We start from the raw sequence: 25,332 nt of genomic DNA, 5'->3' as shown, positions 1-25,332 counted from the left end.
TTCCCTTATCCCTTCAGAAAGATAGCACAAAAGCTGGAAATTACATCTCAAATGGATTATAGATTAGTATCAGTGTCTGACTGTCCAACTTGGGCGGTAATGTGTCAGGATCGTGGCATAATCCTGACAAAAAAATCATTCATCCAATGTGTTTTGAAAACCCAGCTGAAGGTGTAATAAATCCTGACTCCGGGTGATATGAGTGAATGAGTCAATAACGCTGTCTTCATTTATCCACATCACTGACATCAGTTGTCTCCAACTGCGTGCGCTCGAGATTCATGTGTAGCCAGTTTTACTGTACAGCAGGTGCATTTACTTATTAATTCACCTTCAACAAGTGAGAGGGAATGAAGTGATTAAATCAACAGCTGTCATACCTTATACCTGTATACACACAGCTGCGGGTGTTTCATGAATAAAAACACTTCTATGTACAGTAACATTACAAGAGTAACTGTGTCTAACAAACTGACATGAAGACAAACAAAACTGCTGCTTTAGCCACGAACATTAAGCACATTTGGGTTATTGGTTAGTATTTCTTGGTGACGTCTACATAAATCAGGCCCCAACGAACACCAGGCCCCTATATTTGGTGGCAAAAATGTAAACTCATGTAAACACATTGCCGAAAAGGCAATTTCACATAAGTTAACAGATCCTGCCCAATAAATTTTGTTAATTTGTAAATGTTTCATTTGCAAAGGTCCACCTTTTGTGTTTCTGGTTCTTCTGTAAGGGTTGTTAGCATTTTGAGTAGGCTTAGTAAACCCACACAGTAGCCCTGACATGCCGGTTGCCAGCCGTTTTTTTGACGATGTTGAACTACAAGGCACAAATGAATCAGGATGTTTGTAGAACTGTAGCATTGTGTTCGTGAAGGCAGGGGGCCATCTACAGGGAATATTTGGTGGCTACTGGGTAACCTTTGAGATGATGTCAAACCCTGTAAATGGCCTAGTTATTATCAATGAGAGGAATGTAACAGGAGTGTAGGTGTTAACGATATTGGACAATCGACCAACCAAACCAAGAAGACTGAGAACCACTGGCATACAGAATCTTAAATACATGAACTTTCATTTAACTGGTCTGTATATTCCTGATGTTCCTATATTATATCCGTGACCCTAACTGGCTTGCCATTGCAAATCACTTAATCAGCCAACACCATGAAGCAACCGAAGCAAGACCCACGCCAGCCAAGCAGCTGGCCCCAGCTTAGCTTACCGTGTGGACCGCCCCTGCCTTGCATTGCTCTTGGCTAGTAGAAAGCAATCGTTTGTTATACACCTTTGCAATGTACCATTACATCACTCATGTTGGTCAGAATCAACACTGCTAGTCATAATACATCTGTTAGTATCATGGATCACCTAAGCTAACAAAGCATCCTTGTTTTTACTATCCCTTTCAAACTTGCACTTTTTACAAAACCATGCATTTATTTAAGCACTAAAAGTGAAAATAACGTTGGCCTGACTGAAAGCCGTCATTTCAGCAGGGTTTGGTAAAAGTGCAACACTCTCATCTGCGAAATGATTACTCACATCACATAAGACATCTGTCCACTATGTAATGCATCTTGTCATATGACCTTTCCACTTTGTTGTACAATGATAATTGCCTCTGCCTCATCTCCTTAGTAGGTTATGACACAGATGACATTTATTGACTAGACACCCTTCTACAAGTATTTTACAAGAAGTGTGCAAAAGGCAACGCAGATGAGGAGCATCTGTGAAAGAGAAGCAGTTGTTTTTATATGAAGGACTATTATGCATGTTAGTGACGGAACCCGCTGTTAAAAACCTCATTAAAGCTTTTGCTTCTTGAGTGATGTTTTCTAATAAAATCTCTTCCAGACTGTAGGAATGTGTGAAGAAATAGTGAAAGGCATTGTTATGGTTGTGACAACTGTAGCGTCACATGTGAGAGCTGCTCAAGCACAAGGTGATTTTTTAACCATTGTTTTACGACGTATACACAACCACATTTTTCTTATATGAAGGAACACTTGCCTTTTTAAGGAACAGCACAGCAAATCTTCCTCTCCCCCGTGTGCGTCTGTGGAAGCAAATTCAAATGGACAACAGCAATAAAAATGCAAATTCTGACACATTGTTATCAGAGCATTTTATGTCCATTTATCTCCACTAATGTCCATTCGCATTTAAAGCGTTTATTTGTTGCATCCTCCAACCTAACTGGGATAAAAGTCCTCCCAGTGGTCTACCTGTCATGTCGTGTTGAGATCTCCTTCAAGTCTATAGTTGGCTTTCTGTGGTGTACCAAAGAACCTTTCACTCCTTTGATAGTCATGCACAAGCTCTCTGTTGCATCCTCTGCCCCTTGTTGAGCCTGAGAGAATTTGTCCTGTCAGAAACAATAACCTTTCTTTCATGGCAAGAGACAGTTTTATTTCTCAACAAAACCAGCACACAAGGTGGTTGTTTCCATCTGCCTTCCCCATGTTTCCTTTCATTCCTGCAGTCATCATAGATGGATCAAATTACAGCACCAGGAAAGTCAGACTTTCCAACATCCTTGCTCATACCGATTGATTTTTTTTCCCTGTCACCAATTCCAACTGCAATATCCCTTTTGGGTTCTGTTAAAAGATGCTCACACTCTAGGCTCAGGGAGGAAAATAAAGTCATTGCTCCCCCCAAATCAGATGATGATAAGCTGATCCCCCTGAGCACCAACTACACACCCACACACCTATTCACAAAACAGACTAATGTATTAAAATTCCTGCTGCGTGAATCTGTTGCTGCTGGCGCTCCTTTCTGCTGTCACTGACCACCACAAGCTTAACTGCAGAACCCATGGATGGATTACTAAAAGGGTACAGAGCCTCCGTTTGAGGTGACATTTGTTAGCATTTGTTGTTGAAGAGTCAAGCAAAGGAGAGAGAAGAGAGTCAAACCAACTACAAAACGGCACAAAACATCTACGATAAGATGTATAATGAGCACAAAGAGATGAAAAATAACCAGAAAGAGATGCAAAATGACCACAAGGAGATGCAAAATGAACATGGAGACACAAAATGACCAAAATGAGATGCCAAACGACAAAAAGATACACAAAAAGACCATAAAGAGATGCACAATGGCCACAAAGAGGTGCACAATGACCACAAAGAGATGCAAAGCGACCACACGGAGATGCCAAACGAACGCAGACAGCTGCAAAATGGCAAAAACAACTACACAAAACAACCACAAATAGATGAAAATATGATCCACAACGACTAAAAAGAGATATGGAACAACCACAAAGACATGAAACAATCACAAAAAGACACACAAATGACCACCAACAGACATGCACCAACCATAAAGAGATGCAAAATGCACAAATGGCTGCAAATGAAATGGCTGCTTTCAGTCTGGGTGTCTTGCTCCTGTGCGTGAGGTGGTGCCTTTTACATGTCTGTGCCCAGGAGCCCATTGTCTCATAATCAGGCCTTGGCACCACCCACCACCTATAGCCTCCAGCCATATTTTCAGTTGGGGCTGCTGATGCTTTTAACTGGATTGTCAGTGGCCATCATTGGTTGGCATGTGGCTGTGTCATGCATTAAACACCGCTCCAGTCTTTCATTCAGTTGTATTGAGGGTAGTGCTGCAGCACTGCTGTTCACCTCTTCAATCCAAGACCATTCATGAACCAGTGGTTAACTTTACTACTATTTCTATGATACATCAGGGATTTGAACACGCTGCTTTGAAGGGAGTCACCACATCAGGATCATTTAAAATAAGACATGATGAGAATATTTCTGACACGAGAGGGCAATTAAATAAATATCAAAACATGCTTTTTTTATACGCTTAGAGATGTGAACTTGGCCAATATACCACTGAGAGAATAAGCCAAACATGTTACTTTCTGTTAGTTCACTTTTTTGGCAAATTCACACTCTATTTACTTAGAGCCCAAATATGTAGACACATTTTAACTCTGCAGTTTGAAAGGTAAATCTTGTCAAACATTGAGCTTCCTCAGTGTTATGTCAATGGAAATTGTAGCAGCTTCGTCCAAAAGTACGAAAATACACCACTGAACTTCTAAAAAGATTAATGGCTTGTATGAAGCTGAAATATATTCATTTTTATCCAGAAGCTGCTCTGTAATCTCAAGGTGTTAAATGTGGTACTTTTCTGAAATAAATGTATTCTTATGGGTGGACAATAAGGCATCTGCAACCCCCCAATAATCTGTTTAACATATTGCTCAGACAGGATTACAGATGCAGACGGAGAACGATGGAGTGCAAATAGTTTATGTTTTAATCAGGTGAGCTGTTGTGTAGTATCAAAGCATTATTGAAGCCTGGTATCACACATTGAAGACATTTTCCTGGCAACTCCCACTTCAACTGCTTCCTCAAAGTGGTCACATTTTTGTGTGTGGTTGTGACACAAAAACTACAAAGATGTCGATGAAAAAAATTAAAGATAGGGTGTAACGTGCATTTGACCAACATGCAGGGACATACTGAAAGAAAAGGCACAGTTAGCCCCTGCACAGTCATTAGTGAGATGGAGCCCCACGTTAGTTCAGGCAGGCACTCAGGAACTCATTTTATAATTACACATTCCCTACATCCTCCATTCCACGTGCACAACCTGCAGTAACTCTCACAATGGGCTGTCCACATTAACATTTGGCACATTGTGAATACAACAACGCTGAGCTCTGCATCCTCGCTGCTCCACTGCTGCCTGCAATCAAAAATTCAGCTCAGCATTGCGCCAAAGCATGTAATAGACCCACCGGTCCACTGTGTCAGTGTCACATTTTGCCTCGCCCAGGCCTCGAAAAAACACGTTCTCATTCCACGGTCAAGTTAGCAATTATGCATATGCAACATCAGGTTATGCTTTCAAAGTAAAGCTTGCTGAGGCACCAATATTACTACCGGTTAGGCTAAGGAAAAGATCATTGTTTGGGATTCCAATAATTACTTCCTTTAAACAATCAATGTTGATTTTTGGTTCCCAGTAGCAAAAAAAAAGTTGGGACGCTGTGTAAAACATAAATGAAACAGAATGTGACCATTTGCTAATCCTTTCTGGCACACAGTCGATTGAAACCAGCACAAATACAGTATATTTAATGTCTTACCTCATCAGCGTCATTGATTTTTGTAAATATCTGCTTATTCTGAATGTGATGCAGCAACGCGTTTCAAAGAAGTTGGGACAGGAGCAACAAAAGAGTGAAAGTTGTGGAATGATCCAGAAACACCTGTTTGGAACATTCCACAGGTAAACAGGCTGATTGGTAACAGGTGATAGTATCATGATTGGGTATGAAAGGAGCATCCCCGCTTTTTTGGAACTGGGTTTGTACTACATTTGCTTTGCTACCATCATTATCGCCCCCTGCTGGTACTACACCTTCATACACAAGAGACAGAGACAGGCTGTCCTCTTGTGGACTGGGGGATCCACAAAAGGGTCAGTGAGGGGGATTGTGAGCATAGGGACAGTCTGTGATTTGTCAGAGCCACACGGCCAAACTAAAATGCATATTGCTGCAATAAATGGTAAAAACCTTTATGTTGATGTACTGGCTGAATTACTGGCTGAATTAGGGTAAATATGAGCAAGAAGATGAAATTGTAAAATAGCCTGGAAAACAAGCTGACTCTTCAAGATGTAGATGAATTGAGTTAATCTTGTTCCGCAGCCCTCTTTGTGGAGATAATCGCAAAGTGATAATGTCCTCTTCCTAAATGTGTCAGATAGTCTGCGGGGTCAGACAGATATAAACATTCAGCACAGCTCTGCTGTTCACAGCTTGTCAATCAGAACACTGAGGCAGGTTGACCTGTCAGTCAGACGCATGGTCCTGCCGTAGGGCATAATTGAATCAGCTCCAGTCACTTTCTGAAGGTTAATTGGTGGAGAAACCTTGGCGGAGAATGGCGAGGTAATTGACCGAGATAAGGAAGGCTGTCTTATCACAGATTTTGCCAGCATATGTTAAGTTTTATCAGTTTTCTAAATATAAGATATTAATAAATATAAAGATGTTGACACTCAGCAATTCTGTTAAATCCGCCTGAATGGTGAGTTTCACACAACTTTCTGTCATGCTCAGGGCTACGCAGTAGCTCCCACTTTACTTCGACATGTCATGAGTCAGCAGGTAAGAGACATTGCTGGCAGATGCTTTGGCTCGGAGGCCAAAGTAACGTGCCGAGTTGATGGTCAGTTGATGGCCTGGAAAATTGCATTTAAACCTTCAGGTGTTATTCCAAGTTGTGTCTTACTCTCAAACGTGGGGAATTAAATTAAACTCTACTTTGCTGCTGTCCCTTTGATAAATGCTCTCTACAGCCCAGTCCACCATTTTCCCTACTCAGTGTTCATCCTGTGGAGCTGTGCTCTTATGGTTCTGTTATAGAGAGATCACAGCATCAACGTTAAAGAAAGAACTGTGGAAGGTTGAGAAGGATGCACTTTTCCTGGTTCTCTGCTAGATGTTGTGCCAGCAGCTTTAATTCTCCTGCGGGGTTTCACCGATGCATCTGTTTCTATCGGTGCAGTGGGATTCCACGCCATTCTCCATGGCTTATCATCTTTATAAGAGGTGTCACCCAAAGTGGAGCTTTTAGTATGTAATGAGATTTTTTACTCTCGTCTAAGCCTGAATCGTACTAGGTCATGAGCCTGCTGAAGGACTCTTGATACACTGAAGAACAATAGAGTGAGATATTGGGAATTTACAAGAGATGGCAGGGCAGTAAGTCATTTAAAGTTTTACAAAGTATGACACCTTTGTGGAATACCAAGTAGTAAGTTGGCTGAATGAAACTTTTCAATAGACCAAGAGGCAGTTTCAAATTCAGGATGCCTGTGCGTGTCTGTATCTGGCCAACCTTTTGCACTCAAGGCCTTAATTACGCAAAGAGGCTCTGTTATTTGACATTTAGCGCTAATGCATCATCACCATTAATTGAGATCAACCCGCAATTCAGCAATACTGATTATCCCAATGCCAATTTGCAACTAATTAGCAGGTACCAGTGCTAATTGGCGGCAAGAAGATGTTATTTGTCCTTTATTGATGTCTGCAAAAATCTGTCAAAGTTCAACATATTTCAATCTCTCCCGTCATAATGGCCGCTGAAAATAATTCCTGAGTTAGATGTGAAAGTATTCAGGCTCTACACACCGAAACACACCACCAAAAAATGGAAACCCTGATGCACAGCACAATCCCGCACATTTCACTGGCATCGAAAAGTGATTTGGTTATTGACTAATGTGATGTGAAACGGTTTGAAAAGAATTTCGGACCATGTTTAACCACACAAATCAAATTGTGCTAAATTTTGAATGTTTTCTGAGTGTTTTAGCACTTTTCGACTAGTTGGCTTGATTAATTTTCAACTTTTATTTAAAATACTGATGACTTGCAGCTTCTGAATACACAGCCTGGTTAAGCAGAAATAGCTTATTCACCAAATACTGCTGTAAAGTCCAAATACTCAGATACAAATACGATAAATCAGTTACTGCTGCTTTAACCAGCCAAAATGTACTATATCAGTAATATTAGTAGCTTTAATACTGTTAATATAAAAGCCTGTTGACCAATTTACTGCTTTACTGCCAACGTAAACCAGCCTGGTCTCACTCCCACCTCAGTCCCTAATACGTCAGCTTGGTGAGTGTCGCTATGCTTCAAAGTATGATGCTGTATGTGCCCCTCCAGCTTTATTTCTGCAGGTGCCCCTCTAGTGTTCTGATTTGGTAGGCCAGGACTTTCAGCCAAGAGCCTAGCATACCAATGCTTGCTGAAGCTAAGCAAGCAGTTTTGTTGTCCAAACCTAACCAAACTTTTACAACATTAACCACATCTTTATCATTGTTCTCAGCCAGCGTTATTTTGAAAGTCTAACCAGATGTCGAATATTTGTTATGGCTAAGTTGACCGACACTAGACGGGTGCTCGGAGCCTTATAGTTTGAAGCGAAGGGCCACTGAACAAGCAGGTGTGATGAGTTGAGTTGATGAGAGTGAGAACATGTTGCCATGAAGCCAGCTACAAACTATTAATACAACACAGACATTATCAAAACATCTTTGGTCAATTAGCAACACTGTTAAATGAAACAAATTCAAGGAAATTACAGTTTTCAAGTGTTCTCAAATCCTCTTTACTATGAAACTCCAAATACAGTTTCTTATCACTACATTTATCACTTTATTTCTGCCTCAGGAGGTCATATTGAGATAAATACTCTGCTGAAAGCTTCTTCCGGCTCCGTTTATATGAGGAAGCAACTCCAATTGTCATGTGGGAATAAAAGGCTTTGTCTGGAAAACAAATGAATTCAGTGCATCGAGGCGGCATACAATACTCCTCACTTATAAGAAAAGTTAGGTTACACTAACTAAAAACCATCTGCTGTCTGTAAAAGACACATTAAGTCCAACACGTATATCACTGAAGCCATAAAAAGTGCTGAACTTTTAGCAGAGTATTCAATGAAGACAGGACCATAAATTCTTTTCCAGGCAATATTCCCTGAGTAATTAATGTATGAGTTTAATATCCTCTGATATAACCCAAGCATATGTGCCCTCGTTCTTCCTCTCTCCAAAGCAATTCAGTACCTCAATGAGCACAATGTTTTCCTTCCCCAAGAGAAGTAGTTCCATTTCAACTCAATTGATTCTCCACTTCTGGTTTCCCATCTTTCCCTTTTTTTTCCCCCCTTTTCTTCCCAGCAAGAAGTGTATGCATTTTCAATGACATCAAATAAAGGGCAGTCATTGGTATGGATGAGGAGGGTCCTCAGAGATTGAGGCACCTTCACCGTCACAAAGCACAAGATAGGAAGCTCCGGGAGAAACAAGAAAAAGCAGGGCCTCAAACTGTAAAACAGATCCTTTGATATCGTGCTTTTGTAGACACTTGGAGATAGAACAGAAAAATATTCATTTAGTATGCACGGTGAAATTGTTTGGACAGACACAGTGACAAACAGAGGGGGACTGAGAGGCAGAGATAGCCAGGGAGGGAGGTGAGATGCAGCCTGCTGGGTTTGCATACAATATACGATTGTTTGTGGGGAGGGACACGCGCTAGTTTCATGATCTTTTTTCTCAATGAGGCATTCTGGAGCTTCTGTCAAAGTTTTTGATTTGAAGCCCCCTGCCTTTTGGCGGGCAGAGCCACCCTCGTCTTGCACACACATGGACACAAGTATGGATACTTTTGACAACCTTAGTCCAGCCAGACACGGCGAGCCAGTGCAGCTGACAGGTGGCCCTTCAGTTCACCCCTCCTCTTTAGGGCCATATCAGCATTTGACCTTGTGTGGATTTTTTACTTAGCGACTCTAAAAAGGCAAATTCTTTGCTCAAATTTAGTCGCTGTATTAAAAAAAATTGTTCTATAAAAGGTAGACGCCCATTCCTCCACATTCACAGATGCGTTGTCTTGTAGCCTAAAAAAAAAAGAAAGAAGAAGAATGATTTGCTGAGTAGAAGTGAAGTATGAAGAGGCCCTGAGCAACTGGAACAGAAATTTACAAGGTTGTGTTTGAATTGTTCTTCAGCAGCAGGGTTTCAATAGGTTATCCACAGAAGAGGAAAGGAAAAAGAAAAGCCTTCATTACCCAGCACATAAAGCCTAAATGGAAAAGAGACTGTGGAATGGCTGCCTGTGTCTGATAGGGGAATATACTCGGCTCTGATGCCTTGGGTGTTCTGGCCTGCTGCACTCAGGGCTAGTACTGGACCATACAGATTGCTGCCATTATGGAAAGTGGGTCTGTGGTGGCAAATAGACCAAAGCTCTCATAAGGAAACATACACTGCTGGATGCTTTAGGCTCATTTAGAGATCTGAATAAAGAGTGTGATGTGATTTGCATGAAAACAAAGCACTAAAAATTAATTTTAGTGTAGTTGGTTGCCTTGTTTATCCCCTAACGACTCAGCACTGCGGGCATTGTTTTTGTTGGCATATGTCGCAGATTCACTGGGACACAAGTGCAAGAGTTAAGATACAGTGTTTGAATGTGAAAGCTGCCTTTCATGCAGAAGCTACAGTATCAGTGCACGCATGCTTGTGTATTTGTGTTTACCCTAACAAGGGGAAGTAGCCTGGCTGTAATTTATGCATGGTTTCAGTGGTGAGGCTGTGAATCAGTCGGAGGCTCGCTAGAGTGAGTCACTGTGGACAAACAAAACACAGCCAGCGCATCCTAAATGAGAGGAGACTTCTCAGCTTTAACTTAAACTTCCATTTAGCCGCTAAAGGATCTCGCACCAGTGTCACGCTGTGAGCAAGCGGAGGTCAGGTCAGATGAGCTCAGTCTCTGCCACGCGGTATTTGCGATAAAGGTCAGAGACTGGGAAGTAATAGCAAGACAACGTTTTTTTCTTTGAGAGATCCTTTGCTTTGCCAGATATTCTGCAGAGCTGTATTTTTCATATTCATTTCATGGAACATTTGATGTGGAACCTTTTTTCTCCCAGGGGCTTTGAGAGTGTTCTTTTCTTCAGTGCTCCTCAGCCGCTGCTCTTTTGTCGTCAGCGACGGCGGTTTTGTAATGTCGGCCTTTGGCATTCTGTTGCAGCGTCCTCCATCACAGCATTTATTTCTCCACTTCATCTGCACTTGAATAGCCGGCCAGTGCTTTTACTTGATCATCTCAGCCCGATTGCCGATCATTTATTTGTGCAGTGTGAACCTGAGAGAATTGCAATTAGAAACGCTTTCTGTGCACCAAAATCGCCCTTCATTTCTCTTTTAAAATGCCGTGTCTCGAATGAAACTGGGGACGTGCACTAATACGTGTGTATGGACATAACCTTGCAGAAAGCTGTAGTTGCAACAGGACTGAAATTCAGTGACAGACTCTGCCCTCAGTTGTTCAACTCATTCACACTGATTTTGGCAGTAAAATCTTCATGCTGACTGCCACTGAAGAAAATATCTATTGAATGTGGCTTTTGCATGCAGCACATAGCAAAACAGCTGGTTGTACTGTGCATTCATTTATAACATTCAGTAAAGAGGTGGCATGGGAAAGCAGAAATAGTGAATTAGCAATGAAGACATACCAGCCTCCCCATTTACAGTAAATATATGGAAAGCACAAACAAGCTAAGCTATGAACTATAGATTTACATATAATCTCGCCCTCTGGGCCAACTCAAATCTGTGTGAAACATACAAAACCTCAGATTACACCTCCAATCTGTACCAACTGGTACAATGTTCCACTCTATCAGTTAATCAGCATACAGAGCAGTGTTTACTGTTGGAGATGATTCAGAGCTGAAAAGCTTTTTTTCCCCACGATGTAGAATGATTCTGTTATTGTTATTCTGTTAGGGGTCTAGCAAATCTAATGTACTGCAGGTTTTTGCAATGTAATACTAAAATGCAAAAGCAAATACGTTTTTGAGGGGTCATTTCTTTCTCTACAGTAAACGTAAAATTGACGAAATCAGTGGCATACAAATGGAACAGGACACTGAGTTGCAGACCAGCCCGAACCAGAAGATTTGCATGTTAGGCATTAGTGACACACCAGCCATTACACTCAACCAAGGGACTGGCCTCAGAACTGGTTCTGGTCCCCAGTTGATACCCATCCTATTTAGGGTCAAACAAAGCGGACAAATTATGTTTCAGTGTAGATATTTATATCCCTACAGTGATGTATGATGAGGGAAACCACAACACTCATGTGACTATAATGTGATAAAATAGACTTTGAAAAAGGTCAAATGACAGCAGGAATGGTCTTTAAGGTCACCGTGGCAGGTGGGGTTTCAATTTGAAGTATATTCTCTCTGCCATAAACTGTCACATTTATTCAATTCTAACAGTGATTATCCCGTTGTGGAGAGCCGTGTCCTCTAACACACAAAAGCACCTCCTAACCCCCTGTGTCCCTCCAACACGGCAGCCCATGTTGCCCTACGTCAGAGGCAGGACTGGTGAACTAAAAGAGAATATGTTCCTACACATATCAAGACCTCGGGGGTTGTGGTTCTGCTGTGCGTTCATTCGCAGCACATTCTAATTATTATTCTCGTTAATTACAAATTAGCAGTTATTGCAAGGTCATTTTTAGTACCAATCTTAAAATATTTCTGAAGTTGCCTCACAGTAGTCTCTGCTAAACTACTTAATAAAAAGCACTCTCCTTGATCTACTTCAGAAATAAAAAAAAAAAAAAAGATTTAATGCTGCCATCGTTGCTCTTAACTAGACTAGATATGCAAATATGGTGGAAATGACATTGAACAGAGGAAATATTTGAAAAAGGGAAGCAAAGTGTTTACATCCACTTAACTGTGAAAAAAATATTCAATTTGATTTGAGGTTCCACTGATCTGAATGCGATGATCGTGCATCAGCATCAGTTAGCGGCCAGATTTCTAGATGAAATCCTTCCTCTGACGGTCGTAACAGTTAACAAATTCAGTTGTTATACGCGGACATCATTCAACCCGCAATTGAGCATAACAATCCCCTTGCTGCATGTTAAAATCAATCCAACAGACTGCTTCAAAGGACACATTATTATTGGTGACTGCAATCTCTCAACCTCAACTGCATACCTGTGCACGCATGATTTTTTTTTTTTTCAATTCCTTGTCAGCAGCAGTACGTTGACCCTTGCACAATTAATTGCTGTAATGTAGGTGGTAATAATGAGTGATTTGGTGCTGTAATAGAGTGAGGTTGTGCCCTGAATCATCTGCTGAAAGTAGTATAATCTCTACACTTGAAAGCAACACCGTAACTTTTAAAGGACAGAAAAGTGCATTTTATTCATATCACATTTACAAATTAAAAGTTGAACACATAAGCAGTAAAACACATCCTTGCTATGCTCGCTAATGTTAGCAAACGTTTCATAGATACTGCTGTACAGCTGACATTGACAAGCTGACAAGAGTCAGTTTTTTGACTTCATGTCTCTTCACTACTTGCTTACAGCATTTACCATTATCCTGTAATTTATGTTGTGAAAATGACACAGGATTGCTTTGAATATGGCTTAAATTATCTGTAAGATTTCAAAATAAGAGAAGAAAATGGTGTTGAGCCTAGCCCAAACATTTGGACTTTACCTGTGACTGTAAATTTTATCACTCAGTGGATTAAGTGGCATCATCTTATTGTATGGAAGTGCAAAAACAGCAAAACCAGATGGGATATTCAAAGCAAACAGAGTGCTCATAAGGATGCCATATGCTTTATTTTGTACTTGACAAACAAGTGAGAAAACAAGGCAACATTTTTAATTTATGCAATTTATGCAGGAAAAATCCTACATTCATTCAAAGTGTCATTTCATGTGGTGTTGGATAATTGATTTAATGCAGCTTCTTAACATTGGCCTCCCTCAGATGCATCTGACAGTCCTCAGGTTAATGGTGTGAAAACAGGGACTCTGCTTTTCCCAACCTGTCAAGTGGTAATTGGCCAACAGTTTCCTTAAATTGCAGTCTGCCACGGGGACTGCAATCACCTCTTAAATTGTGTACAAAATAATTAGTGGTGCATGAACACGAAGAGGATACATGCCGTAAACATGTATCCTAACACATCCTAAGTTTTAAGTATAGCATCTCAATACCATCATATGCAGTAGATTTTTTTCTTATCCTGATAAAATGTAATTAATGTCAATGTGTTCTTGTCTTTATATTGCAGGTTGTTCCTCCGTGCACATGAGAGACACACAGAGAGGAAGACAGTGGCAGAAACAATACGATGACACCATCTAATGATGGTAACCTTTAAGGAGAAAAGCACAAGCCAGCCTGAGGTGGTGAAATCTCTTAAGCATCACCACAAGTTCACTGCAGGCAAACCTCAATGAAAGAAACTCAGTGTAAGGGCAGACACTCATCATTTTTCTGATTGGTACATGGGGAAAATACCATCCATCAATGAAGAGGAGACAAATACAAGGATTGTTTCTGGCCCGTGAGAACAGTTGAACATCCGGCTGATTTTCCAACAGGATCGTCTCGGCTGTACTGAAACCACAGCGGCATCACCTTCCTCTCATTTTTCTGGCCCTGCACATGACTCTCAGAGAAGCACCAATGGCCTGCAGCTTAGGCATGGTGATGAGTGCCTTGTTTTGGTCTGTAGCCATTGTATATTTGACTCATATTGGCAGAGTCAGTGGAGACTGCTGGTTAATTGAGGGTGAAAAGGGCTTTGTATGGCTTGCGATTTGTAGCCAAAACCAACCACCTTATGAGGCCATCCCACAGCATATCAACAGCACCATTGTTGACCTTCGTCTAAATGAAAACAAAATCAAAAGTATCCATTATTCTGCCCTTAGTCGCTTTGCCAACTTGACCTACCTGAACCTGACAAAGAATGAAATCTCCTACATAGAGGACGGGGCCTTTTCTGCTCAGTTTAACTTGCAAGTCCTTCAAATGGGCTTCAACAAGTTGCGGAACCTGACGGAGGGGATCCTCAGGGGTTTAGGAAAGCTGCAGTACCTCTACCTCCAGGCAAACCTGATTGAGACTGTGACACCCAATGCCTTTTGGGAATGCCCCAACATTGAGAACATTGACCTCTCCATGAACCGAATCCAGCAGTTAGACGGGTCCACGTTTACCAGTTTGTCTAAACTGACCACCTGCGAGTTATACACCAACCCTTTCAACTGCTCGTGTGAATTACTTGGTTTTGTCAAATGGCTCTCAGTTTTCCCGAACAGGACGAATGAGCGGATGGTCTGCGACTCCCCACCTGGCGTCTCTGGTTATAGTTTACTGAGCCAGAATCCTAACAATCCAACATATCGAAACGCGCTCCACATGCTCACCACTGTGTGCACTGATGACTACGTGACACCGTTTATTCCTGTGCCCACTGAGCCCACAACACCCCCACCGGACTCAACACTTTGCGGGCTGGAAGATTGTCCCTCAGGTACAGAACCAGAAGACATTACCATCAGTACAACCTACAATGACGTGGAAGTAAACCTTCTGATGAAACTGAAGCAAGTATCGAATACAGGTGCCACCATCACAGTTCAGATTCCTCATCCCTACAAAAAGATGTACATCCTGGTTCTGTATAACAACAGCTTTTTCACAGATATTCAAAACCTGAAAGATATAAAGGAGGACATCGAACTAAAAAACCTTAAGCCCCACACTAACTACACATACTGTGTTGCTTCGATACGCAATTCTCTGAGACACAACCACACTTGTCTGACAATCACCACTGGCCCTTGGAATGGAAAGGATAGAGTTGTTAACAACGCAACTGCCACTCACTACATTATGACAATTTTAGGCTGTCTCTTTAGCATGGTCATTTTTCTGGGTGTGGTCTACTATTGCTTGCGAAGAAAGCGTCAGCAAGATGAAAAGCACAAAAAGTCAAGCAGCCTGAAGAAAAATATAATGGAACTCAAATACGGACAAGAACTAGAAGGAGGGACTATATCTCGAATGTCGCAGAAGCAGTTGCTGGCCGGGGAGAGCATGGCGCGTATGCCATACTTACCATCTGCAGCTGAAATGGAGCAGTACAAATTTCAAGAGATAAGCGATACTCCCAAAATGATGAAAGGAAATTACATGGAGGTGCGAAGCATGGATCATCATGAACGCAGGGAGTGTGACATGGGAATGGCTGGGAACAGCCAGGGGTCAGTGGCAGAGATTTCCACCATTGCAAAAGAGGTGGATAAAGTCAATCAGATAATTAACAACTGTATAGATGCTCTTAAGTCAGAATCCACCTCTTTTCAAGGGGTGAAATCTGGAGCAGTATCCACTGCAGAGCCCCAACTCGTGCTAATATCAGAGCACCCACAGAATAAATCTGGCCTTCTGTCCCCAGTGTATAAGGACAGCTACCACCACTCTCTGCAGAGGCATCGGACCTCTGATGTCTCGCCAAAGAGGCCCAGCACTGCCACAGGAGGGCCCATGCGAAGCCCCAGGCCTTATCGCTCTGAATCCAAGTACATAGAGAAAACCTCCCCAACAGGAGAAACCATCCTCACTGTAACACCCGCTGCCACCATCCTGAGGGCTGAGGCAGACAAGATCCGTCAGTACAGTGACCACCGGCACTCATATCCCGATGCTCAGATAGAGGAGCTTGAAGGACCTGACGGCCACAAGTCCTCCATGTTGGAGCCTCTCACTCACTCCCGCTCCAGAGACTTAGCATATTCCCAGCTGCCATCTCAGTATCACAATCTAAGCTACTCCTCCAGCCCCGAATACTACTGCAAACCTTCACACAGCATCTGGGAGCGTTTCAAACTCCACCGGAAACGTCACAAAGATGACGAGTACATGGCTGCGGGCCATGCACTGCGTAAGAAAGTCCAGTTTGCAAAGGATGAGGACCTGCATGATATTTTAGACTACTGGAAAGGTGTATCAGCCCAACATAAATCATAACCTCTTTAGGTGTTTTTAAAATGGACCACACATTGCAGAAATGACACAAGAACCTCATCTGACAATTAAATCAATGGATACTTCCATATTATAATCAACTACTCACTCACGTGTATCACATTCTCTTTTGACTGTGAGGAAAATGGGGTAAAGATTCTTTAAATTTGTCATATTATGTAAAGCATTCATCGAGAAAACTTTTATCTATTACAGAGAAAATATATTGCAAATTAATAATATATATATGTTACAATGGATTATAGGTTTTTGGGTATCGCATGGCCAAGTCCTGTGACAGTGGATTTGCTGTTGTGTAATATGAAACTACTATATGAAGATATGTCTACTGAAACCTCAGTGTTTTTTGAGGAACTACCTGGACCCTTCATTCAGAAAGAACTTTCTTTTCTTCCCTCCCTGCATATATTTAATTCAACAAAACTATGTACAGATATGGGTTTCTATATTTGCAATGTTTGCTGTGTAAATGGAAAAGTATTAGTGGATGAATCAGGTTTTATCAAATGGAGCGCTGTTCGTTTAGATTAACTTGTTGCTGAAGAACAGCATATCCCACTTTAAACCTGTCAGATCATTTGTCATTTTAACCATAACCGCCTGTTTTTTTAATTTTTGTTGTTGGTTTTCTTTTTTTACTCTCTTATTTTTTAAAGCTTTTACATGCATTTACAAGACGCAGACGGATTCAGTTTTAACGTCCCCTTAATCACACAACGCAGCATTCAGCGGATGGACTCTGACAGACTTCATGCAGGCAAGATGCAGTATATTACATGCTGTAATGAAAGTCTCAGTCATCAGTTTCATGAGCCATCGTTTGTATCTTCAGTACCAAAGTAGAAAAAGCTGAAATGTTTACAATATTTCTGCACGGTCTGGGAATCGTATAAACACAGAGCAGTAGGTCCATGTTGACTTTTTTTTTTTCTTTATTGTATCAGTTACTCTTTCAAAAGTGAAAACATTGGGAAACAATAAGATTCACATACAGGATTTGGCGTTGAAAGACGACTATAAATCACTAACATTTCGAGGGGAACGCAGCTGGACTCCATCACCTGTTGTTTAGGTAGAGACAGCTGTTGTTCCCTGCAGGAGAGCCCGATGGATGAATGTAACAGATACATATTCTGATCTGTCTATGGCAGCTTTTATGTAAGGAAGTATTTATTTAATGCTATTAACGGCTGTGTTTTCTTTTCCTTTGCTTCAGTATTTCTTCCAGTGTATTATATTGCATAATGTCTGATCCGATAAATGCAGGAAAGTAGTTTGTTATTCAGGTGGGCCTTGTTGCTTGCTGAGAGGTTTCATTTTCTTTTTACCCGCTAGGCTGTTCAATCTTTTTGTATATTATGAAAGCTACGTACCAGACGAATATCAACATGCTAGAGTAAAATTTGAGAATGTGAAACTGAATCCTCTGACTTACTGGCTGTGAATTTGTACATCATGAAATTTTTTGAGTAAATATAAGACTTAACGCTTTTTCTTTGTAAGATGTTTATATAACTTTTTTCCAGAAAGGCTCATGATGATTCATTGCATATTTGTGAATGAGCAATAAATATGCATTTCAACCCTTCTGCTAATTTGAAGAATTGTAATGATGTAACTCTAAATGTATTGTCATTATAGGAAATGGGTTTACTGAAAAGCAGAGAACAGCTCTTTGAGGTTCAGCAGTTAAGCCTTATGTCAGTCATTGCCAGGGATACAATATATTCAAAAAAATCTCAACTGCTTTTATTTAATTTTTGCCCAAATGTGATCATGATTATGAAACATGATTATTAGCTTCAATATAAAAAACAAACAGAATTATTTCTCAGAGTTGCAGCAGACATTTCTTGTCCTGCTCGCGTTAGTCAAGTTTCTAAATTTTTGCGCAAATTTTAGCAAAATTTCCAGAAACTGGTTGAAAGAAAATGCTATTTAGTGAGTGAACTCATCCACTACCTGAAAATTAGATGTTGGCCATATCAAGATAAACAGTTGGTGGCACTAATTCTCACATTGGGTGCTAGTTCAGAGGAGGAGGGCGCAACAAGATGATGTAATTCAAAAAGTGCCAGTGAATCCTCAAAGGAATGAAAACGATGTGGAAAAATGTGGCTTTTATCTTTATGTATTCATTTTAGGAAGGTTACAGTCTCCTCATTAGTCCACAAACACCTGATGGCTTGCATCTCTTCGGTGGGGCGGAAGCTTTGGTGAATGTTTAAGTCAAACGCTCCACATCACGATTCATTGGCCGAGTCTGTCTCCACTGCACTTTTGTCGCATTTTGCTTTTAACAAAACACCAACTTTAAAATCTCAGCCAAGTGTTAAAACCTGTTTCAAATTTGTAGTGTTTTCAGCCAGGTTTTGTATATCCAAACAGAAGGTGGATGAAAGGCCAACCTGGTTCAAATTCAAATAAAACCAGTTCGTACTTTATGATGTTGGATGAATCCACAATCTGAATAAAACTCTGACCAAAATCTGTGTCGCTTTAAACAAAACACGACCAGTGTCTCCAGATGACAGATAATGAGCCACTTTTTGCAAGCTATTCTTTTCCATTTCCGGCTACATTTTATCTATCTTCAATTTTGGCCAAATGACATATTTTGGGCACTCAAAAAACATTAGCGCTTTGAGTGGAAATGAATATTAAACACTTCAATATGTACGAAAGGAAAAAAAATGAAAGCAGGACAGACATGTGCTGTGTGTTGAGGTGAAGACCAGAGTCTGACCCGAGGGAATGAATCTAGCTGTGATACATTTTTTCATCAACTCTTTTTCCTTCCATTAGACATTGAGTATGTTCGTATAACTGCAGGCATGAGTTAGCCCATTTGGATTTTTTTTCTGTGTCATAATGCTGCGTCCATTTCATGTAAGTGTGTCATGGCGCTGTTATTATTCATTAATGTGAAATGAAGCATTCATGAGCCTGATGTGTTATGTAAGCACTTTATAAAGTGTTAACTTGGTTGTCTGACTTAATATTTCAACCGCCTTAAGATTTTGGGATATGTGTACAAGTGTAAAATTCTTTTTGTTTTATTTCGATGTCGATACTGTTGAAGTCTTCATTTGTTGTTATTTTTATAAAGGCGTTTCAGTATCTTCTGAGAGCTGTCAAGTTTCTAGTTCATTTAGCTATTTAGCAACATCTTTTTATACTGCATATTGTAGCACTTCTGTGTCTAATACGAGTTTAAAGTGTTGATAAAACCTTTAGAAAGACCAACAGTTGTTGTTTAAGTGCATCAAAACAAACAAGAGCACAAAAATGTGTTTTGTTTTTTTTTTATTTCTTAATACTATGTTATCTGCTTTCAGACAAAGTACTGTGAAATAAAGTTAAGGGTGCACATACGGTATACACTCAGCATCTTTATTATAACTCAGCCAGAATCCCTTTAAGGCTACTGTAACAACCACTGACCACATGATCCGGCAGTGTCACGTTCAAGCTGCTATGTTTCCGTGTCATGCACAGACACACACACACACACACACACACACACACCTTGTGTTGTATGTTGAATGCTGAAGACATGTGAAGACATGTTGAAGAGGTCCTCTAAGAGAGAGAGAGAGGCAGCGAACCAGCAAGAACTCATCACTTCAACAAACTCTCAGACGTGCAACCACATCGGCAGATGGGAGGCACGAATTTATTGGCTGTATGTGAGATATCTGAGATCTGTTGTCGGTTTCTGATCAAACATTGGAAATAAGGAGGAGCATTGCCTGAGAGTGAGGGTAGCCCCCTGCAGACCCACTGACCAAGCTGCTCCTGCAGGATACCCGTTAAAAACTGGTGCAATGTTGTGTTACATCAAGTTCATTGATATTCATTACATTTTGAGTATTTTCTGTTTGAGCTGTTGCAACACATGATTAGACACTCGTTCTGATGACAAAATGTGCTTAAATTGTAAAACACCGAATTTGGGAGAAAAAGGTAATGGAATCTGGGAAAAATTAAACTCATTTCTTAGGGCCCTAAATATGCAAACTTCATGTACAACCTCCATTATTTCAGGAGAAATTCACGCTTTCACACATTTGAGCAGTAAGTACCAAGATCTGCAAAGTTCTGCAGCAAGAAGACCCATAATCCAACCAAATCATCAACACTGTAGATCAAACCTTTGCCTTAAGTATGAACCGTGTTGTTCTTCAGTAATTGCAAGTGTGCAAGTGGATGTTTTTCACCCCAGCCCTTTATGATTTTGTGGCTCATGACCTCACATGTGCTATAATGGGCCTGGAGTTCACTAGAGACGATGTTTAATACAAATCAGGTTTCAGGCTTGCACAGCTGCTGATGGTGCACCAGTAAAGACCTCCCCAAAAAACCACATCATCTCCTTTCATGTGCGTTACGCCTGCCAGTCTCACTTTGCTATGAACTCTAAGCCGGCAAACACCTTTCCACGCACACCTCATCACATAATGTGATTAGGGTAATAATGACAGTAAGTCCTGAACAATCGAGAGCTTATTTTTACAAAACCACCTTGTATTTTCTGAACCCATGTTGTTGTTTAGATAACAGCCCAGACAGCCGATGCGGTGCAGTTTGATGGTGATATAACTTCTCTGGCAGTTAATTTTTTTCTGGTATTGAAAACATTAACACGAAATGTTAGGTCTTGATGTCATCCTTTCAAAATCTAAGAACAGTGGTGTCTTTCCTTGCCATTTTGCACTCATCACACAGGGAGAAAAGGAACAGATACACTTTTCTGCACTCAAAGTGGCCTCAATAGACCATGACACAATGTAGCCCTCTGCTACACAAGCTCTGTCATTGTCACGATTGCATGGTCGCAACTGTGAAAGAAGGTAAAAGGCTTCATTTGAAAGCTTTTTTTCATGTCCTTACTCCCACCTTTAACTAAAATGAAAAAGTTCAGTCCCGTTCACAGAGTCAACATGATAATATTAAAGATTCCCCGTGTTTTCTCGTCCTATTTCTGCTTTCAGTAGGCATAATGTGGGGAGTAAATAGCTGCAGGGGTTACTGATTAGTAGAGGCGAGTAAACAAGCCAAGGTGCACGTCCAGACTGCATTTTCAACCACAAGAACCGGCCAGCGCTTTGGTTTTTTTGCTTTTTGAAGGTCCAACTGTGTCACTTCTCCGTTCACTTACATTTTCTGTCCTCAAACTACTGACAGTTATTGCAGTCATCCCGTAATCCTCCCAAAAACAACAACAGTTCAGCACCTGAAGCTAAAAGGAGTCTACGTCAACATGCCACCTGCTTCATGTACTACACACGACCTAGGAACTGCTCATTACTGCTTTCCTAAAAATGCAATGGAGTTCAACAACAAAGCAATAACCATACTGCTTTACTTTGCTTCGCTCACCTCAGCTATCAATAGCTTGTTTACAGTGCTGCTTTAGCTGCCTTTCTATTGCAATTTGCTTTGCCTGGAGGGAAATGAAGGGGAGAGACTCTGGAAGGTGTCGCCTTTGATTTGTTATTGTTACTCACATCACTGAACAACAGAGGTTAGAATTAAGGCAGAAATTACCCAAAGCCTCAACGTGTAACTCCTCACTTCAATCTTTGTATGGCAGAAGCGGTGCTGAACCTTTACAGGTGGAACGTTTTACAGCTGCTCCAACTTAGAGTTTCTCATGTTGATTGTCACTGACTGACTGTAAGAATAAAAGGCGTAGCTTGGACAGAAAGCGGAAACGCTGTTGTTGTTGTGACTCAACCAAGTTCCACGTCTCTGCAAGTCAGTTTTTTATGGAAACCAATGGTTAATTGGGACAGAATAAAAACACAGACTTTGTCCAAAACCGACGAAAGAGAGAAATATAATTACTGTCTGCCATTTTATTACAGTGTCAGAATTCTGATCCTAACTGCAAACTATTATAGTCTGCATTGGAACAGGGTCAGCAGAGATGTTTGGAGCTTGAAATCCATCCAAACCTGAGACTTGTCTAATATATTTTGAAGACCAGACTAAAGCATGAGCGGCACTCACAGCCTGGACGCATGGCTCCAGCTCTCTCAGTTTGAAAACAACAGCTCAGTCAGCACACAGTGTGAATCATGAATCATCAACATCAAAATCTATTTTAAGAGGGCAGCTCTGTTAGGAAATTTCAACACCTCCGACCACACCCAACACTGATGTGGGGTTGTGTTTGAGCAACATTACATGTTCAAAATCACCTACTGTCTATTGAATACTGACTGTTATTGCATAGAATAATGAATAATGAGAGCAGGTGAGTGATTTCACAGACAGCACAGGCTGAACTCCGAGCTGTGGACTCCATCATCTCACAGTTGAGAAAACATGGCGCGGTACACTGATCACACAACTGGGGCTTCACCTAAGGGTTTGTGTTGATCCTGAACAAACAAATATTTTAGGGGGAAAAAACATGACAGCTAGATAATGTTGAGGGGAAAAAAAAAAGCTCAACCTAATCCCTGAACACATTTGTTCTTGTTCTTCCCTGGAAAAAAAAAAGATGCCGTACATGGTTGAGGCAGAAACAAGCCACAAATATTACTTTCACTCCAAGTTTCACTTTTTAAAAATCCTCTTTCATTGTAAGAAAGATTGTTTTTTGGACATAAACACAGCGCCTGCCATCCTTCCCATGAAGTTAAGCAATGGAGACCCTCTATCCCTGGCCATGGCACACAGGGTGCATTAATCAGCCGTCTGCAGTGCATGACTAAGGCTCCCGGTTTAAAGCATTTGAGAGGAAACACCGAAAGTTCCTCAGCTCTTGTCAAATTCAATGTCTAATTGGATATGGGTGATCAGCTATGAAGAACAGAGCAACTACAGTGGGCTCGAAAATGAGATCTGCACAGAGATCAAAGATCAAATAGCTGTTATAATTAGCAGATCCAGCTCCTATAAAGCCGCTTTGGAGGGTGCTTAAATGAGCGTTTCCAGCATGGACAGTGACCAGCAGGGTCTCAGAGGATAATAGGCCACACAAATTAAATTTAAAAATGAAATATAACTATTAATTTCACTATTAGGACCATTTACATGCAGCTGTAACATTTTCTACATGTAGCCAAATGTGCTATGTGCTTACTACTGTGACTTTTTCGCCCAAGAAAGAGAATTCTGAATGAATCTTTAATGTTTTCACCAAGGAGCGTTGAAGCCTGTGATCTATGAGCACCTTCATGTTGATGGGCTGAAACTCTTCACTCTTGTTAAAGGAGATTTATGCTGATGAATGATTCCAACGAGCCGAAAAGACCCAGGACTCGCTCATTAATACGCGGCGGTGGCGGCAGTGATCGCCAAGCAGAACAAGTGAATGATCCTTCAAATGAGCGCTGTGCAGAGGCAGGTCACAGAGACCACCAGTCAACACTGCTGGCAGGGAAGAGAAGAAGAACTGCTGAGCACACTCCGTGTTGGAGCAGGAGAGACCGAACGGCTCATTATGATATGAAAGCGAGAGCAAATCAAAGAGTCTTCACACACTAGAAAATATAAGACGTGTGCCCACACAGGTCACGTGACTTTTGTTCCCAGAACTTTTGCTTCTGGCAATAATGAGCCTGCCTGTCTCTTCCGCAGATCTTTGGTCCTCATCTTTTTTTCCTGCCAAACAAAGACTCCTCTGATCATGGCGGAGTACAAACGAGAAGGGGATGAGCGGGGAGAAAAAAAAAGAAAAACAGTGATTCCATTCTTGAGGAAGATAAAAAGCTTTTAGGCTTTAATTTTTTCCTCCTTGTAGCTTTATGAATTTGCTTACCACTCATTTCAGAGGTGAGGGCTCCTTTGAACACGCTTTAAATAGGCTGGGTCACTTCATTTCCTTTCAGTGCAGTTAAAGTAGCACGTTGATTATTTGCCTGTATTAAAGAATGTATTTGTTTCAACATATATGGAAAATAAAGCTTCTCAATCCCAATGCAGCTCAAAGGAAATCAGTTTTTCTATTCTTTTTGTTTATTTTGCTTATGAGCAGCTTGAAATCGATTACTTATTCAATGAAATGACCATATTAACAAAACACGAAGCCAGTGATCAATATGAAAAAAAACAAATATAAATATTCCTTTTGTTTTGCATCCATATTGAGTGAATGAAATAATCAGCTTCAGTTTCCGGGCCCTGGTATTGTGGATCACTGTCACACTGTCACAGCTTACTGGGACACTTGAATTGAACAGAGTCATCTTTAACGTCATTAGTAACATCTGCACTTTTCCTGCACTGACAAGTCAAAATGCCTGCTGTCAGAAAAGGCTCCAATGAATGAATAAACAATAAGAGAATGATCTCCAGCATCTGAGGAACATAAACATAAACCAGCTATTTTTCTTTATTATCTGTCAGATGACAGCCAGACCACCTGACCTCGCTGTAAGCTGGACTCTCTGTGTTTATTATAACCTTGTTTGTCAATGGAAAGTCCTCACTGTTGCCATCCAAATCCTTCATAGCGCATCAGTGTTTCTATTGGCCGAGCAAGCACATCCACTCCGTTAAAGTTAAACAAAGATTAACTCTAACCTGCGAATCAACCAGAATCCATCCTGGCTTCAACAGAAGTGAATGGGCAATGGAGCAAATATACATATGCCAGAGAGGTAATGTGGCCAAACCTTTAGAGTGGGTGAGGTAGCACCTTTTGCAGTGGCTTATCAATTAATGCTGGCACAGTTTCTCCTAACTTTAGTGTGAGCAGAAGTCTAATTATCCCTGCACAGGTGTGCAGGACCTTTGAATAAAGTGTAATCTCTGCACCTGCAGTCCAAAAGGTGTGAAGCAATGAGGACGCACATGCATGCATGCACACCAGTCATGTTATACAAAGG

The 25,332-nt window shown here is 41.0% G+C and overlaps 1 protein-coding gene across 1 annotated transcript; it reads left to right on the top strand.

Moving 5' to 3' along the window:
• The first annotated feature begins 14,098 nt into the window (after positions 1 to 14,098).
• Positions 14,099 to 16,658, top strand: elfn1a (extracellular leucine-rich repeat and fibronectin type III domain containing 1a). Its single transcript, XM_041957768.1, has one exon. The coding sequence runs from the start codon at positions 14,099 to 14,101 to the stop codon at positions 16,469 to 16,471; it is 2,373 nt and encodes a 790-aa protein (XP_041813702.1). The 3' UTR covers positions 16,472 to 16,658.
• The last annotated feature ends 8,674 nt before the right edge of the window (positions 16,659 to 25,332 follow it).

This window comes from Chelmon rostratus, chromosome 17 (genome assembly GCF_017976325.1).
Source record: "Chelmon rostratus isolate fCheRos1 chromosome 17, fCheRos1.pri, whole genome shotgun sequence".
Classification (NCBI taxonomy): Eukaryota; Metazoa; Chordata; class Actinopteri; order Chaetodontiformes; family Chaetodontidae; genus Chelmon; species Chelmon rostratus.
The sequence above is the reverse complement of the archived record's forward strand: the minus strand, read 5'-3'. Positions and strand labels throughout refer to the sequence as shown.

Bases quoted from the DNA above. Each gene is read 5' to 3' on its own strand.
- elfn1a (XM_041957768.1), top strand. From the start codon at position 14,099: ATGACTCTCAGAGAAGCACCAATGGCCTGCAGCTTAGGCATGGTGATG.